Raw genomic sequence first — 19294 nt, 5'->3', positions numbered from 1 at the left:
AGGATGATACCCATCTTTCTAGGATATGGAATTTGACTTGCTTTTCTAATAATGAGTGGGTTTTTTTTTTGGCTGCATTGTATCTTTGTTGCTGCGCATGGGCTTTCTCTAGTTGCGGCGAGCGGGGGCTACTCTTCGTTGTGGTGCACGGGCTTCTCATTGCGGTGGCTTCTCTTGTTGCTGAGTACAGGCTCTAGGCGCACAGGCTTCAGTAGTTGCAGCACACAGGCTCAGTAGTTGTGGCACGTGGGCCCTAGAGTGCACAGGTTTCAGTAGTTGTGGTGCGTGGGCTCAGTAGTTGCAGCATGTGGGCTTAGTGGCTCCACGACGTGGGATCTTCCTGGACCAGTGATCAAACCTGTGTCCTCTGCATTGGCAGGTGGATTCTTAACAACTGCGCCACCAGGGAAGTCCCTAGTTTTTTTAATTAATTTATTTATTTATTTTGGGCTGTGTTGCGTCTTCATTGCAGTGCGTGGGCTTCTCATCGTGGTGGCTTCTCTTCCTGTAGAGTACAGACTCTAGGTGTTTGGGCTTTAGTAGTTGTGGCACACGGGCTCAGTAGTTGTGGCTTGCGGGCTCTAGAGCGCAGGCTCAGTAGTTGTGGCGCATGGGCTTAGTTGCTCCGTGGCATGTGGGATCTTCCCAGACCAGGGCTTGAACCCGTGTCCCCTGCAATGGCAGGCAGATTCTTAACCACTGTGCCACCAGGAAGCCCCAATGAGTGTATATTTGAGTAGATCCGTGTACTTTCTTTCTTTTCTAATAATGAGTATATATTTGAGTAGACCTGTGTATCTGTCATGAATATGAAGTCTGGCTTAGGATTAGGTGTATAAATTTCGTCTGCAGAGACATAAACATTATTCCTTCGTTTTGTTAACATTTTATCTCTCCAAGGGTGTCCTCCATCTTGACTACACATCCAAATAGTTTGTGGAGCTTATTAAACATCAACTTCTTTGGTCCCTAAATGATTCATTCTAATGCACATTGCTGTGTCAGATCTATTGCAGACATCCATTGCTTACTAACATTTACGTGAAAAATACTAATTGATAGGGCAATAATGAAGAAGAGGAGAACAATATCACTACATAATTTTATTTCTGTTTTAATGCAACCATGTATTTATCCTAGAAGTAGTTAAAAACTTCCAATTTGTTATACCTCCTTTTCTATAGTTGTCTGTAAAGCTGTCTCCAAAAATGTCCAGTGATTTCTTGCTTTGTGCTTTTAGGCAGGATGCTCCTTCTGTGTATAGCACTGTATACCCCACTTTGCCTGCTTGTCCTTTTGTATAACCTTCTCTTAGGATCCGTCACTGTCCTTCTCTACTGTGTGCTACTGTAGAACCCTACACTTACGTCTATCATGTTTATCACACTTCATTGTAATTGTTGTAGGTTTTCTTTTTCCTTTTCTCGGGAAGGCTATATACCAAACTCAGTAGTGGTTTCCTCTGAGTAGTGGGGATGATGAGGTAGGGCTTCTTGTTTCTGCTTTGTTTATTATTTGAATTTTTCAAAATGAGCATTAGTTTTTTATTAAATCAAGAGAATGTTAATGAAACATACTATAAATAGAATTTCATTGGAACTAAGTATATCCTCTCTTCCTATACCTTGAGTGATTTTCCCGTCATTATTTGCCCAGCTCTGTTAAAATTTGCACAACTTCTCTCTTTCTACTATTCACAGTGACCTTCTAACAGAGAATACTCTGCTCACTCTCCCAATCCTGGATGTCCTCTCTAGCCTCCGACTTGAGCCGAAGCTCCTGACTAAGGTAGGGAGGACTCTGCTCTCCAGAAAGAGCTCCAGCTTGCTCGCTTCCCAGAACCAGTGTCAATCAGTCATTGCCTTGGACCAATCGTATATAATGAAAATTTCTTTTTTTTTTTTTTGCGGTATGCGGGCCTCTCACTGTTGTGGCCTCTCCCGTTGCGGAGCACAGGCTCCGGGCGCGCAGGCTCAGTGGCCATGGCTCATGGGCCCAGCCGCTCCGCGGCATGTGGGATCTTCCCGGACCGGGGCACGAACCCATGTCCCCTGCATCGGAAGGCAGACTCTCAACCACCGTGCCACCAGGGAAGCCCGAAAATTTCATTTTGAAACAATGCTGAATGACGTTTGCTCTCTTTTTTCTTTTCAGTGAATTTCATGTGCCATACTATGATAGATTAACTGCTCATTTTTAATCAGTATGTTTTAGTGGAAATCTTCTGTATTGCCTGTATAGTTACAAACTGCTCCCATAGGAATAACAACTTTTTATGCCTTCCTCTAGCCAGTGGAAAATTCAGCCTCCAAAATTAAGAGAAGAAGACTTTCATGTTTATCACCTGTCTGTTTTTGAAGAACCTGTAGCATTAACAATTGAAAGCTTGTAATTTGGAAAAAAAAAAATAAAATGAGACTTTTTTTTCCAAAATTACAAGTGAGAAAACTGAGTGAGAGAAATAATTTTTCTAATTTTACCTAACGAGTCAGTACTAGATTGAGGCATTAACATGAAAATATGTAAGGTTTTTGTGCTTTTTATGTTTAGATCCGCCAGTTAGTGATGGGTAAGCTGTCATCTGTCATGTTGGACGATTTACCTATGATCATCAAGTTCATTCTTCATTCCATAACAGCCACGGATGCACTTGAGGTACCCTACTGTTTCCCAACAAACACTGTAGGCAGCTAGATCCTAGAGAGTACACGGCATAGCACTGGTACCCTTGTGAAACTCAGAAGTCATAAAAAGACTAACCTTGAGGAAGATACATCAAGATAAATTATTTAAATTAATCGGTTCAAATTGCTCATCTCTGTCCCGAAACTAATTGATAATGCTGATTAATCCAGCAGGGGAGAGAATGGAGCTACCAGCCAGACTTGTTCTATATAAGCTACTACAGGTTATATTTGCTATTTCAGTGTAATGCCTGAAGGAATTCTGAAATTTTAAAGAGCATGACAGGGACTTCCGTGGTGGTCCAGTGGTTATGAATCCACCTTCCAAAGCAGGGGACGTGGGTTCAATCCCTGTTGGAGAACTAAGATCCCACGAGCCACGGGGCAGCTAAGTCCATGTGCCACAACTACTGAGCCCGCGCACCACAACTAGAAAGCCCATGTGCCACAACTACAGAGCCTATGCACTCTGGAGCCCGAGCACCACAGCTAGAGAGAAGCCCGCACACCACAACGAAAGATACCACGTGCTGCAACAAAAGATCCCACATACCACAACTAAGACCTGATGGAGCCAAAAATAATAAATAACTTTTTTTTTTTTTTTTTTTTTTTTGCTGTACGCGGGCCTCTAACTTGTGGCTTCTCCCGTTGCGGAGCACAGGCTCTGGATGCGCAGGCTCAGCGGCCATGGCTCACGGGCCCAGCTGCTCCACACGTGGGATCTTCCCGGACCGGGGCACGAACCCGTGTCCCCTGCGTCGGCAGGTGGACTCTCAACCACTGCGCCACCAGGGCTGCCCATAAATATTTTTAAAAATAATAAAAAAAGTAAAGAGCACGGCATACTATACTCACATTAGCTATTTTCATCAGCTGCCTTTTTCAAAATGCCTTGTTTAACAATACATTTAATTAAGTAAGTAAAACACTATTTTATTTATTTTTGTCTGTGTCAGGTCTTAGTTGCAGCACATAGGATCTTTCGTTGTGGCACGTGGGCTCTTCTCTTGGGGCACGTGGGCTTCTCTGTGGTTGTGATGCACAGGCTCCAGGGTGTGTGGGCTCAGTAGTTGTGGCGCACAGGCTTAGCTGCCCTGTGACATATGGGATCTTACTTCCCCGACCAGGGATCAAACCTGTGTCCCCTGCAATGGAAGGCGGATTCTCAACCACTGGATCACCAGGGAAGTCCCAACAATACATTTAATTTAATAATTCTTCTTCCTCAGTCTTTTAGGAGAATGTTATGGTTTTTCTATTGAAAGAATAGATTGTGCTTATGTGCTATGAATGAGCAGAACACAGCTAATATTCATTTGCTGCAGGTAATTTCTGAGCTTCGGGAGAATTTGGATCTGCAGCATTGTATTTTGCCATCGTTGTTGCAGGCTTCTCAAAGCAAGTTGAAAAATAAAGGACAAACAAGGTATAAACTCATGGACAGTTATCACCCTTTTTCTCACATAGGCAAGGAAAGTTTTCTGACGTTTATCCTGAATCCAGGACAGAAGATCTTAATACTTAACAACTACAAACAGTGGTAGTAGTATTACAATCGTGTACTACTATACAGTTTTTCAAATCATATTTCTATGTATAAGTATCTGTGTGTGTGTGTGTGTGTGTGTGTGCTCCCTTTGCTCTGCAGATCAATTCCAGATAGACTGCAGTACAATTTTACTAGCCATTGTACACATGAAGTTATGACTTGTTTTAAGGCACGTGGCTAGTAAGCAGGAACCCAGATCTTACAGGTTCCTCTGTGGTAAGTGGAAGAATGATTTTTTTTTCCCCTCTGCTACTTGTAGTTCTTCAAGAAATCAAGAAAACAGCAGTCAAGACTGTGTTATTCTTCTCTTTGACGTAATAAAGTCAGCTGTTAGATATGAGAAAATCATTTCAGAAGCTTGGATTAAGGTGAGTGAGATCTTTAAACATTGAGGAAGAAATGGGTGGCAATTAGTGACAGATATGTAAGTAAAGGTAGGTTGAAATAAAAGTCTTAAAAGTCAGTCAAGTAGAAATAATAGATGATGGTTGCCAGATGGGCAGATTGGTTCTCAGATAAGAGAACAGAGCATGCTGAATAAGGCGAAAAATGTTCTTATGTGTTGTAATATTTTTGTAACCCTTGTTTTTCCAGGCAATTGAAAACACCACCTCAGTATCGGAACACAAGGTAATGTTCATGTACTATGAATTTTAAGTATTGCAGATGTAAAATTAGTGATATTGGCTGGCTTTCCTTCCTGCTGTTTTCTCTGGCTCCTTCCAGTCATCCCTTCTGTGACTTTTGTAGCTGCTCTAATAAACATTAGCTGCCTGAGGAAGATAATCTGAAGGGGTGACTTGCCAGATGGTCTTTATTCTGGCAATAAAATGAAATAAAATATCCATAAGGGGAAATAGTAACATTCCAAACAGGCATAGTGAGTTGCAGTCAAAGAAGCTGAGTCCCCCTCCCATGAGGAGGTGAGGACTAGAGTCGCCTGGGTCATGAGTTAGGTATTCAGGCCCCTCTGTCTGTCTGATTGCCCTTCCTCCCACCACATGGAATTGTCAAGATAGTGGCATTTCATGTTTCACTTTCGTTTACCTGACAGAACTGAATCAAATAGTCCATCTACTCTCAGGGCAGTGGTACTGAATCTGTCTTAAATCTGGAGATACTTTCTTCAGTCAAGAAGACAGGTGATTGAATTTCTTGTGTACTGATTGGTTCCCTTAAGGATTTTCTTTAGTTGGAATCTCTTGTTTTGTAGAGTTTTGTTAGTTGGATTATCCAGTTGTTGGATGACTATTTTAAAAGCTGCTGTGATACTGAATAAAACAATGAAAAACTCAATAATTTTTTGTGGTTGCCAGGTTGAGGGTGGGTAGGGAATCAAAATATCCAAGACAACGGTTTTATTATTGCATAACCCTTGACCTCCTGCATAGCTATTTTTACAGATTTCTGATCATTGTATAAATATAATTTTGTATTCTCATTTTTTTCCTCTTCACATTGTGTCATAAACATTTTGCATGCTTCTGCATTGTATTTATTGTCTTTTTTTTTTTTTTCGGCCACACCATGCCACATGCAGGATCTTCCCCAACCAGGGATTGAGCCCATGCCCCTGGATTGGCAGCATGGAGTCTTAACCACTGGACTGCCAGGGCAGTCATTTTATTTTATTTTTTTTTAATTTTTTTTTTTTTTTTTTGCGGTACGCGGGCCTCTCACTGTTGTGGCCTCTCCCGTTGCGGAGCACAGGCTTAGCGGCCATGGCTCACAGGCCCAGCCGCTCCGCGGCATGTGGGATCTTCCCGGACCGGGGCACAAACCCGTGTCCCCTGCATCAGCAGGCGGACTCTCAACCACTGCGCCACCAGGGAAGCCCAGGGCAGTCCTTTTATTGTTATTTTTAATAACTGTATTCTGTCCTGCTATAATCTGTCAGAATTTTGGTGTCTGCGTTGGGCCTTCAGTGAAGGGATGTCTCAAGTAATTTATTGTTTTTGCTATTATTAATTAGAACATCTAACATTTATTAAAATCTTTTCTCATTAATTGAGATATAATTGACATTTTATATTAGTTTCAGGTGTACAGTGTAATGATCTGTTACTTGTATATATTGCAAAATGATCACCACAATAAGTCATTAATGTCCATCACCATACTTGGCTACCGTTTTTTTTTACTTGTGATGAGAACTTTTAAGGTCTACTCTCTAAGTAACTTTCAAATGTGCAATACAGTATTATTAACTATATTCACCGTGTTGTACATTACACCCCCATGACCTATTTATTTTATAACTGAAATTTGTACCTTTTGGCCCCCTTTACCAACTCCCTGCCAACTCCCTACCCCTACCTCTGGCAACCACCATTCTGTTCTCTGTATTTGTGAGTTAATTTTTGTTTATTTTTTAGATTCCACATATAATTGAAATCATACACTATTTGTCTTTCTCTGTCTGACTTATTTCACTTAACATAATGCCTTCAGGGTTCATCCATGTTGTTGCCAATAGCAAGATTTGTTCTTTTTATGGTTGAATAATATTCTAGAGAGAGTGTGTGTGTTTATATCACATTTTCTTTATCCATTCCATCAATGGACACTTGGGTTGTTTCCATGTCTTGTCTATTGTAAATAATGCTCTAATGAACATGGGGTGCAGATATCTTTGCAAATTAGTGTTTTTTGTTTTCTTAAGATACGTAGCCAGAAGTGGAATTGCTGGATCTATAGTAGTTCTATTTTTATTTTTTTGAGGAACCACCGTACCGTTTTCCATAGTGGTTGCATCAGTTTACATTTCCACCAACAGTGCACAAGGATTCCCTCTTCTCTGCATCCTTGCCAACATGTGTTATTTTTTGTCCTTTTGATGATAGCCGTTCTAACAGGTGCAAAGTGGTATTTCATTGTGGTTTTGATTTGCATTTCCCTGATGATTAGTGATGTTGAACATCATTACATGGAGGTTGGCTATCTGTATGTCTTCTTTGGAAAAATTTCTATTCAGATTCCCTGTACATCTTTTAATTGGATTGTTTGTTTTTTTGCTTTTGAGTTCTGTGAGTTCCAAGTAATTTGTGTTTTTCTTTTTTGTCCTGCTTGACTTTTTAACTTCTCTGTCTCGATCTCTTTTCTTTTTTTTTTTTTTTTTTTGCGGTACGCGGGCCTCTCACTGTTGTGGCCTCTCCCGTTGTGGAGCACAGGCTCCAGACACGCAGGCTCAGCGGCCATGGCTCACGGGCCTAGCCGCTCCGCGGCACGTGGGATCTTCCCGGACCGGGGCACGAACCCGTGTCCCCTGCATCGGCAGGTGGACTCTCAACCACTGCGCCACCAGGGAAGCCCATCTCTCTTTTTTAAAAAAATATTTTTCTGTTACTTGGCAGCTGTAACTCTTTATTTATTTATTTGGCTATGTCGGGTCTTAGTTGCGGCATGCGGGATCTTTTGTTGCGTCGTGTGGTCTTCTCTCTAGTTTTGGCACACAGGCTCAGTAGTTGCAGCCCTTGGGCTCTCTAGTTGTGGTGTGCAGGCTCAGTAGTTGTGGCGTGCAGGCTCAGTAGTTGTGGCACATGGGCTCTAGAGCGCATTAGGCTCAGTACTTGGCAGCACACGGGCTTAGTTGCCCTGTGGCATATGGGATCTTAGTTCCCCGACCACAGATCGAACCTGCATCCCCTGCATTGGACGGCAGATTCTTAACCACTGGACAACCAGGGAAGTCCCTCTTTTTTTTTTTTTTAAACATAGGTAATACAAGCTAACTGGGGAGAAAAAAACCCCACAAGTAATCTAAATATGTGTAAAATAAAGTTTATCTCCGCTCTCTGTGCCACTCTTCATGGATAATCATTCTTCCAGATTTTTTCCTATTCATATACAAGTTGTATGTGTGTGCAAGTGCAGGCACACTCACTCTTATACATATATGTACTTGTATATTGTTTTCACAAAAATAGAATTACTATGATTATTGCAGGTTGCTTTCTTTTGCTTCACAATATGTTGTGAATGTCTGTCAAAAAATATAGCCTATCTCATTTTTAAAAATATTTTTTTATGCAAAAAAATATTTTTGGGGGGCACACCACACGGCATGTGAGATCTGTTTCCTTACCAGTGGTCGAACCTGCGCCCCCTGCATTGGAAGCATGGAGTCTTAACTACTGGACCACCATGGAAGTCTCTAGCCTATCTCTCTCTCTCTCTCTCTCTCTCTCTCTCTCTCTCTTTTAATAAATAAATAAATAAATTTATTTATTTATTTACTTACTTACTTTTGCCTGCGATGGGTCTTTGTTGTGGTGCGTGGGCTTCTCATTGCAGTGGCTTCTCTTGTTGCGGAGCATAGGTTCTAGGCACGTGGGCTTCAGTAGTTGTGGTGCATGGGCTTAGTTGCTCTGCAGCATGTGGGATCTTCCCAGACCAGGGCTCAAACCTGTGTCCCCTGCATTGGCAGGCTGATTCTTAACCACTGCACCAGCAGGGAAGCCCCCTATCTCATTTTTAATGGCAATATAATGTGCTGAAAATTACCATCATAATTTATATAACCTTTTTCATATTGACAGACATTTACAGACTCTCCAACTTTCACAAAGTAATTTTCCTAATAATAATGAAAATGTATAGTGAAGTTAGCAAGTGACTTAATCTTTTTTTCCATAATAAATGTGAAGCTATTCAAAGTTATTTCTGTGATAATACTACTTTTGCTTGTATTCCAATATTTTTTTAAAAGTTACCAGTGGTTAATAGTTGTGGCACTTTATTTCTCTGAAAAATATTTCTGGGTTTTATGAAAACATAGGTACTCCCATGAGAGTATGTTGAGTAAATGAGTATTCTTTGTTTTAATGGGAAAAAGTTGAAAGCTGCTGTTTTGTTGTAGTAAATGTACTGATTTATTAAACTGTTTTCATATTGTTGCATGTTTATTGACAACAGATTCTTGACCTGGCAATGCTTTTCATCATCTATAGCACCAACACTCAGACAAAGAAGTACATTGAGAGGGTGCTAAGAAATAAGATTCGATCAGGCTGCTTTCAAGAACAGCTGCTACAGAGTACATTCCATATTCATTACTTGGTAAGTGTCAGAGAATCAGACAGCATTAGTCTTAAAATTTTAGAGAGGTCGTTTTAACCTTTCCTACCCAGTGTGGGAATGATGGCATCACCAGCTTTGCTGGGTGTAGATGTTTGGCAGGGAGCTCAGTATATTTCAAAACATAGTAGGATTATTACTTACCTTGATTGAGACATTATGATGTTTATCAAATCAAACTAAGATCGGTTTTCATCTTTTTAGCAAAAATCACAAAATTGGTTTATGTTGAACTTACTAGACTCAAACCCCACATTCTTTTTTTATAGGAAATATTGCAATTCAGGTCTTCTAATGACATACTTATATAACTTTATTTTTAACCTAGAATAGAAAACTTTACAGCTCCCTTATAAAATGTCATCTTAGTTTCAGCCCATTGTTCAAGCCCATTGAGACTTTTGAATCTTAATTTTATGTTAATCATTTTAATTGTCTAACTCTCTATGATCTGCAACTTTGATAAACTTGCCTTCTGTATCCTGTTTTAAGTAGTTTCTAAAAACCCCTGAGTATAACAGGATCAGAGGAATGCTAATAGAGACATAATTTTGTATCTATTGAACCATCACTATTTAGCCATTTAACACTATGACCCTGAGATGATCATTCCTATTGAAATATAAACCATTTGAATTGGAATTCTATAATCTAGGAATGGTGTTTTCCAGGTGAATATTCAGGATATTAATAGTGTATATACCTTCTTAGAAAACTGGGTGAACCAGAGGTTTAGGACCTGACTTAGGAACTAATGAGAATATGTAGCTGCGTCTTAAGACTTTATATTTATGGGCTTCCCTGGTGGCTTAGTGGTTAAGGATCCACTTGGCGATGCAGGGGACACGGGTTCGAGCCCTGGTCCGGGAAGATCCCACATGCCACAGAGCAACCAAGCCCGTGCGCCACAACTACGGAGCCTGTGCTCTAGAACCAGCAAGCCACAGCTACTGAAGCCCTCGCACCTAGAGCCCGAGCTCCACAACAAGAGAAGCCACCACAATGAGAAGCCTGCACACCACAACAAAGAGTAGCCTCCGCTCGCTGCAACTAGAGAAAGCCTGTGTGCAGCAACAAAGACCCAATGCAGCCATAAATACGTACATACATACGTACATAAATAGACTTTATATTTAGGAATAGATTTAAAGTTTGTATTTTTTTATCTTACAGTTCTTTCTGTGCTTATTTCTGCTATGATACATGTTTTGGCCTATAATTTTGCATAGGGCAGAAACCATATATAATTTTTTATTTCATTTTCCTGAGTAAAGCATTATATATCCATTTCAGTGCTTAATTTAAGATTTTTTTTAATTGTGATGATATCAGTAAAGAAACTGGACTTAATAACTGATTATTTATTCTGGTTCCATTAATGTCCACCTACTACCTTCTTGGTAGGACATGATCAGTTCTCCTTTTGATGTTCTTTAAAAGAAATCAGATTAGTTAGCATTGAACCTTATAGACTGATTTCAAATCATAACCAAGGCAGAGGAGACCTGCTATATCCCCAGTGTGGCAGTATGATTAAGTGAGGAAATTGGGATTTAGGAGATCTGGATTCTAGTTCCGAACTGGGCAGATAGGAACAGATTACCAGCTATTAGGCTTGTGGTTTAACTTCCTTGAGCTTACAGGTCAATTCTTACCCGTATGTTGAATCTCACTGACCCTGAGAGAAACTCAGAATGGTGAAGGATTATTCTGAGTAAAACAAAGATTAAGGTTCCTTAAGTTAAAATGAGAATTGGGGAGAACTCTGACATCTTAGTAGGGTTAGCAATAGCAACTCTAGATGCTGTGATAACTAAGTTTCTCCCACAGCTTCATTTCTCTCTACTCTTCCCTCCTCAAGGTTCTTAAGGATGTTTGTCCATCCATTTTGTCACTGGCGCAGAGTTTGTTGCACTCCCTAGACCAGAGCATAATTTTGTTTGGCAGTCTCCTATACAAATATGCATTTAACTTTTTTGACACTTACTGCCAGCAGGTATGTTGAAATGTTTATTTTGGGAAGGAGGGAACAGGGAAAAGGAAAGAAATGCAATTCCAGGTGACTTGCATGTGATCTGATGTTTTTATTTCTTCTTGTTTGGAAGGCATTGAAGGAGAAAGAACTCTGAACTGGGAGTTGGGAAATCTTAATTCTAGTCCTAGTCTCAAAATGAGATTGGACTTGAGGAACTAACTCTGTGTTTTGAGCTTTAAAATTCTCTGAGTCTAAAATAAGGTCCAGCTCCAGTCTGCTTCAAACAAACATTGGCTTAAAGGGCTGGGATTATCGTGCAATTTTCACAGTACAGTAATGGCAGTTTTAAACTTAGCTCTAAATAATCAACTGCCAATTGATCCTGGAGTTGTTCTCTAGAAAAAAGTGGTGGAAAAGAAATGAAGGAGAAATGCCTGAGGGCCTAACCCTGTTCCCATGAACACGGGACACCATATTTAGTAGCACATATCCAGTCAGGGAGGGCTGTACTTATGGAAAGTGATTATAAAAACAAAGAACAAAGTATCTTATTTTGTATTGTTTATGTATGCTATACCTTTATTAACAACATTAAAGCACATTTGAATGGAACTTTTAAAAATGAAGACAAAATTTTTTAAATTTAAAACAGAGCTATAGGGGCTTCCCTGGTGGCGCAGTGGTTGAGAGTCCGCCTGCCGATGCAGGGGACATGGGTTCGTGACCCAGTCCGGGAAGATCCCACATGCCGCGGAGCAGCTGGGCCCGTGAGCCATGGCCATTGAGCCTGCGCGTCCGGAGCCTGTGCTCCGCAACGGGAGAGGCCCCAACAGTGAGAGGCCCACATACCGCAAAAAAACAACAACAACAAAAAAACAGAGCTATAGACTTAGCTGGCATGAGATAGGTACTGCACTTGAGAAAACCATGTGACGCAGTGTGGAGCAGCAGTATAAAGGAAAGGAGAATGACATCTAAAACTTTTGGGGGGAATCGTCTTAATGTCTTAGAGACAACATCATGACCCATGTTTACTTGAAACATACAAGTCTAACTCGTAAAAACCTTTAGCTCCTTGAGTGCCACCTTTTCAGTAAATTTCAATAGATTAAGTACAACCATAACTGAATGGGTAATATTTAACCCATATGAGAAAAAGGAAAAGAAAAAGACTATGCCAAGGAGCAAAATCAGGAGGGTTTAGACAGTGCTCACTGGTAAATTATGGGAAATAAATGAAGACTGGATGGTAGTGTTGTTAGAGTGACATAATCCTAAACCTCCTGAATCTAACATTAATGAAAACTAGTTAATAGAATTAGACGATGGGATTGGGTGGGTTGGGATTTTAACCAAGTTGACATTGGAATGGCCTCTGGCATGAACCTCTTTTAGATTGGAATGGGCTCTGGCATGAACCTCTTTTAGATGACCATACCATATTTTAGCTTCACACTGTTTACTCTTCTCTGTATAGGAAGTGATTGGTGCCCTAGTGACCCATATCTGCAGTGGGAACGAAGCTGAAGTTGATACTGCATTGGATGTCCTCCTAGAGTTGGTAGTTCTAAACCCATCTGCTATGAGGCTGAATGCTGTCTTTGTGAAGGTAACTAGTCCTACCATTGACATACTGAATCATTTTTCTTTCTTGCATATATTTGAGAGGTACCTGATATCTATGTTAGTTAACAGCAATTTATTTTGTACTCTAGATATTGAGCACTGTGATTGGTAGAAGCAGGTGATAATGGAGGTGAGAGTGATGGGGCAAATAATAGAAAAAATAACTCATCTATCTTTGTATTAATTCGTTCAATGAATACTTGTTTTTTTGGGGGGTTTTTTTGGGTTTTTTTGCGGTACGCTGGCCTCTCACTGCTGTGGCCTCTCCCGTTGCGGAGCACAGGCTCCAGACGCACAGGCTCAGCGGCCATGGCTCACAGGCCCAGCCGCTCTGCGGCATGTGGAATCTTCCTGGACCGGGGCACGAACCCGTGTCCCCTACATCGGCAGGCGGACTCTCAACCACTGCGCCACCAGGGAAGTCGCCTGAATACTTGTTTTTACCTAACCATGTGCCAGGCTCTATTCTGGGTGCTGTGGCTATAAAAGTTAGTCTTTGCCTTTGATGATAGAAAGTAAGACACATAAGTAAGTCACTAAAAATACATGATGAATTCTCTAATAACGTGCTGTAGATATACCAGAGCAGGAATAATTAACTGGAGAAGTCTTCAAAGAAGAGATAACATTGGAGTGATTCTTGAAGGATAGAGATTTGACAAGAAAAAGTAAGGGAAGTACATCTAGGCAGAGAACAGTTTGAACAGAAGCAAATTGGCACTACCTACGTCCACGGTGTGCCTGAGGGATGATAGGTAGATTAGCATGGTTGGCGGATAGGATAAAGTGAGCGGTCGCGGGAGGTGAGGACATAGGACAGGGCCAGATTATGAAGGATCTTAAATACTATGCTAAAGAGTTGCAACTTTATTTTATGGACAAGAGGGAGCTTGTTACAAGTTTTGTTTTTTTTTAATTCATTTATTTATTTTTAGTGCGTTGGGTCTTCGTTGCTGCACGTGGGCTTTCTCTACTCTTCATTGCTGTGTGTGGGCTTCTCATTGTGGTGGCTTCTCTTGCTGTGGAGCATGGGCTCTAGGTGTGCGGGCTTCAGTAGTTGTGGCTCATGGGCTCTAGAGCGCAGGCTCAGTAGCTGTGGCGCACGGGCTTAGTTGCTCTGCGGCATCTTCCCGGACCAGGGATCGAACCCGTGTCCCCTGCTTTGGCAGGCAAATTCTTAACCACTGCCCCACCAGGGAAGTCCCTTGTTACAGGTTTTTAATGAGGGTTTGACATAATCAAGTCTGGGCTTTGAAAGATAACTGTGTAGGCCCTATTATCCCCATTTTACAGATGAGAAAACTGAGGCTTTGCCCAAGGTCAAAAAATAAGTAGTTCCCCTGTGACTCTTTCCATATCTCTAGAGGATGAATAAGTTATTCATGGAGTAGAAGCTGAGAAATAAGGTCAGAGACATAACTTTTGGCAAAATATTGTTTTCACTAGGAAAAAGGGAAGTGTGGAGAAAAATAATAGGGGGAGGTGCTTCCCTGGTGGCGCAGTGGTTGAGAGTCCGCCTGCCGATGCAGGGGACATGGGTTCGTGCCCTGGTCCGGGAAGATCCCACATGCTGCGGAGTGGCTGGGCCTGTGAGCCATGGCCGCTGAGCCTGCGCCTCCAGAGCCTGTGCTCCGCAACGGGAGAGGCCACAACAGTGAGAGGCCCGTGTACTGCAAAAAAAAAAAAAAAAAAAGAGGGGAACTAGGAGGAGGTATGTTAGCATGACTAAGCAGAACATCAACCCTTTGGGCTCTGAGTATAGTTGTAGAGAACTGAAGCTTTTGTGGAACAGATTCCTGGCTATCTGTGTGTGCCTCTTATGAGGATTTTAATTTTTTTATTTAAAGGGAAAAAATGTTACTTGCTAATCTCATCATTGGCATTTTTTTCTCCCAGGGCATTCTAGACTATCTGGATAATATGTCACCCCAGCAAATACGAAAACTCTTCTATATTCTCAGCACACTGGCATTTAGCACACAGCATGAAGCCAGCAGTCACATCCAGGTATAAGAGGCAGTGTGTTGAGAAAGAACCTTTTAAACCTCTTCAATTGAAATTTGCTGAACAAAATTACTGCAGCCTGTGTAGTGGTAGAAATAGAGTACATAGCTGTAGTCCTAGCATGTGTTTATTCTTTTCTTACTACAAACATTAGGTGTCTACTGTGTCCCAAGCACTGAGATGATAGGTATATATTAGACCTTCTGCCCTCAAGGAGCTTAGTCTGTTAGGGTGAAAATGAGTCTAATCAGCTAATTATGAAACTGAGTAAGAAAAGCCACTCAAGTACTGTACTGAGTGCCACGGGGACACAGGGAATTCCCTTGTTCCCTAAGGAACATCTCCATCTAATGTGAACTCCATCTGGGCCTGCTCTCATTTGTGGGCATCATTCACTGAAAAAGCCAGGCAAAGGAACTAAAGATTAGGTTGGAATCATAACTCATAGCTCTTTTATATCTTTAGTGCCACCTTGTGGCAGTAATCCATACTGGCCTGTGACTTTGAACAACCAGCACTTTTTTTTTAACTAAAATTAATTGGCTGGGTAATATACACGCATGGTACAAAATTCAGAAGGTATAGAAAGGTAGTGAAAGATGTCTCCTCCCTCTCAGTCGTCTAGGCATCTGGTGCTCTAAAGGCAATCGCTGTTATTAGCTTATGGCTTTCTGAGATGTTCTGAGAATTAACAAATTTGTATTTACTTGTATACCTATATTCCACACCTTACCCTCTTGTTCTGTGTCTTGCTTGTTTCATTTAGCAGTACAGTTTGACGATTTCTTCATGTCAGTAATAATAGAAGTACATCATTATTTTATTTTATTTTATTTTAATTAATTTATTTATTTATGGCTGCGTTGGGTCTTCGTTACTGCATGCAGCTTTCTCTAGTTGTGGCAAGCGGGGGCTACTCTTCGTTGCAGTGCGCGGGCTTCTCAGGGCAGTGGCTTCTCTTGTTGTGGAGCACGGGCTCTAGGCGCACGGGCTTCAGTAGTTGTGGCACATGGGCTCAGTAGTTGTGGCGCACGGGCTTAGTTGCTCCACGGCATGTGGGATCTTCCTGGACCAGGGCTCAAACCCGTGTCCCCTGCCTTGGCAAGTGGATTCTTAACCACTGTGCCACCAGGGAAGCCCTATTTTATTTTTTAATTGTGGTAAAATATACGTAAGATAAATTTTACTATTTTTTTTTTTTTAAATAAATTTATTTACTTATTTATTTCTGGCCGCATTGGGCCTTTGTTGCTGCATGTGGGCTTTCTCTAGTTACGGTGAGCGGGGGCCACTCTTCGTTGTGGTGTGCGGGCTTCTCATTGCGGTGGCTTCTCTTGTTGTGGAGCACAGGCTCCAGACGCGCAGGCTCAGTAGTTGTGGCTCACGGGCCTAGTTGCTCTGCGGCATGTGGGACCTTCCCGGACCAGGGCTCGAACCCGTATCCCCTGCATCGGCAGGCAGATTCTTAACCACTGCGCCACCAGGGAAGCCCTAAATTTTACTATTTTAACCAATTTTAAGTGTACAACTCAGTGACATTAAGTACATTGACTTAATGTTGTGCAACCACTACCACTATCCATCTCCAGAACTTTTTCATCATCCCAAGCAGAAACTCTGTCCCCATTAAGCAATAACTTCCCATTCCCTTTCTCTACACCCTGGTAACCTCTAATATACTTCTATGAATTTGCATCACCTAGGTACTTCATTTAAATAGAGTCATACAATATTTATCCTTTTGTGTCTGGCTTATTTCACTTAGCATAATGTGTTCACGGTTCCTCCATGTTATAGAATATCTCAGGACTTTATTCCTTTTTATGGCTGATAGTGTTCCATTGTATTTATAGACTGCAAGTAGTTTATCCATTCACCCATTGATGGATATTGGCTTTTTTCCATCTTTTGGCTATTTTGAATAATGCTGCTATGAACATTGATGTACAAGTATCTCTTTGAGTCCCTGTTTTCACTTCTCTTGGGTACATACCTAGGAGTGGAATTTCTGAGTCAGGTGATGATTCTGTGTTTAACATTTTGAGGAACCACCAAACTGTTTTCCACAGAGGGTGTACCATTTTACATTCCCATGAACAGTTGAGGGTTCCAATTTTTCCACATCCTCACCAACACTTATTTTCTATTTTTTATGTTTAACCATCCTACTGTTTGAAAAGTGGTATCTCATCGTGGTTTTGATTTCCATTTCCCAGATGACTAATGATGTTGAACATCTTGTGTGCTTATTGGTCCTTGTATATCTTCTTTGGAAAAAGTCTATTCAAGTCCTTTGCTCACTTTTTAAATGAATTATTTTTTGTTGTTGTTGATGTATAGGAGTTCTTTATATACTCTGGATATTAATCCCTTATCAGATATATGATTTGCAAATTTTTTCCTCTTGTTCTGTGGATTGTCTTTTAGTCTTGCTAGTGTTCTTTGATGTAGTTTTGATGAAGTCCAACCAATCTATTTTTTTTCTTTTGTTACTGGTGCTTTTGGTGTCATACTTTTAAAAAATTGCCGAATTTGAAGTCATGAAAAATCTCCCCTATGATTTCTTCTCAGAGTTTTAGTTTTAGCTCTTAAATTTAAATCATTGACTCACTTTGAGTTAATTTTTAACTATGGTGTAAGGTGAGGGTTCAACTTCATTTTTTTTAAACAAACCAGTTTTTATTTCATTAATTAATTAATTAATTAATTAATTTTGGTTGTGCCAGGTCTTAGTTGTGGCATACGGGATCCTCGTTGTGGCATGTGGACTTCTTAGTTGCAGCATGAGGACTTCTCAGTTGCAGCATGAGAACTCTTAGTTTCGGCATACGAACTACTAGTTGCAGCATGCATACGGGATCCATTTCCCTGACCAGGGATCGAACCTGGGCCCCCTGCATTGGGAACCCAGAGTCTTACCCACTGGACCACGAGGGAAGTCCCTCAACTTCATTTTTGTGTGTGTGGGTATCCAGTTTTTTCTAGTACCTTTTGTTGAAAAGACTCTTTTTCCATTGAGTGGTCTGGGCACCTTTGTGGACAATCAATTGACCATATGTGTGAGAGTTTATTTCTAGGGTGTATTCTATCTGTTGGTCTAAATGTATGTCCTTATGCCAGTAGCACACTCTTTTGATTACTGTAACTTTGTAGTACTTTTGAAATTGGGAAGTGTGAGCCCTCCAAATTTGTTCTTTTCAACATTTTTTTTTTTAATTCTATGTTTTAGATTTATTTTTTGGCTGCGTTGGGTCTTTGTTGCTGCGTGCGAGCTTTCTCTAGTTGTAGCGAGCGGGGGCTACTCTTCGTTGTGGTGTGCAGGCTTCTCATTGCAGTGGCTTCTCTTACTGTGGCTCTAGGTGTGTGGGCTTCAGTAGTTGTGGCTTGCAGGCTCTAGAGAGCAGGCTCAGTAGTTGTGGTGCATGGGCTTAGTTGCTCCATGGCATGTGCAATCTTCCCAGACCAGGGATCAAACCCATGTCCCCTGCATTGGCAGGTGGATTCTTAACCACTGCGCCACCAGGGAAGTCCCTCGAGATAGTTTTGGCTATTTGGGGTCCCTTGAAATTCCATATGAATTTTAGTATGGGTTTTTCTATTTCTGTAAAAAATGCCGTTGGTATTTTAATAAGGATTACATTGAATGAGCATATTATCATCTTAACAATGTTCAGTCTTCCATGAACATGGGATATCTTTCCATTTATTTAGGTCTTCTTTAATTTCTTTCAGCAATGTTATGCAGTTTTTAATGTATAAGTCTTTTGCCTCCTTGGTTAAATTTATTCCTAAGTACTGTTTTCTGTTTGATTACTTCTGCCTGATCAGCCAACAACATTATGATAATTCACATTATCTATATCAAGCAACTATCACAACGGTAACAATAATAGCTGTTATTATTGAATGTCTACCATATGTTGGGCCCTGTTCTTGGAATTTTGCGTAATTTGTCTCTGATCCTTGAAAAACCTTTCCCATTTTATAGATGAAAATAATTGAGACTCAGAAAGATTAAATGACTCACCAAAGACCCCACAGTTAGTAAATGATAGAACCCTTGCTATTTTAGGTTTTTTGGCTCTAATATTCGTAGGCTCTTTTGCTGTACCATTCCAACATCTTCATCTTTATCATTGTTTCCTTGTAGGATGACATGCACCTGGTGATACGAAAACAGCTCTCTAGCACCATGTTCAAGTACAAGCTCATTGGTATTATTGGTGCTGTCACTATGGCTGGCATCATAGCGGCAGACAGGTATGCATAGAAATTCTGATTTCTGTGGCTCATGGTCAATTAATCAAGTTGCTGTCTTACAAAATAAATTGTTACATTGTGTAGACATTGTAACAGAAGACATTAAAACCATAATAA

The 19294-nt window shown here is 40.9% G+C and overlaps 1 protein-coding gene across 4 annotated transcripts in view; it reads left to right on the top strand.

The window, feature by feature from the left end:
• The window catches only part of FANCD2 (FA complementation group D2), a 58619-nt gene that overhangs the window by 11627 nt on the left and 27698 nt on the right, over positions 1-19294 (top strand). For 3 of the 4 annotated variants that reach the window (XM_081245751.1, XM_081245752.1, XM_081245754.1), the window contains 10 exons: positions 1701-1788; positions 2551-2655; positions 4013-4113; positions 4496-4604; positions 4831-4866; positions 9151-9294; positions 11174-11308; positions 12765-12896; positions 14810-14920; positions 19068-19177. In XM_081245751.1, the coding sequence (XP_081101877.1) occupies positions 1701-1788; positions 2551-2655; positions 4013-4113; positions 4496-4604; positions 4831-4866; positions 9151-9294; positions 11174-11308; positions 12765-12896; positions 14810-14920; positions 19068-19177 (1071 nt within the window). The remainder of the gene's footprint in view (positions 1-1700; positions 1789-2550; positions 2656-4012; positions 4114-4495; positions 4605-4830; positions 4867-9150; positions 9295-11173; positions 11309-12764; positions 12897-14809; positions 14921-19067; positions 19178-19294) is intronic. The other variant, XM_081245753.1, reaches the window with a different exon arrangement.

The sequence above is a fragment of the Mesoplodon bidens genome (assembly GCF_964165515.1).
Source record: "Mesoplodon bidens genome assembly, chromosome: 10".
In the NCBI taxonomy this organism is placed as follows: domain Eukaryota; kingdom Metazoa; phylum Chordata; class Mammalia; order Artiodactyla; family Ziphiidae; genus Mesoplodon; species Mesoplodon bidens.
This window is presented reverse-complemented; position numbering and strand designations above follow the sequence as displayed.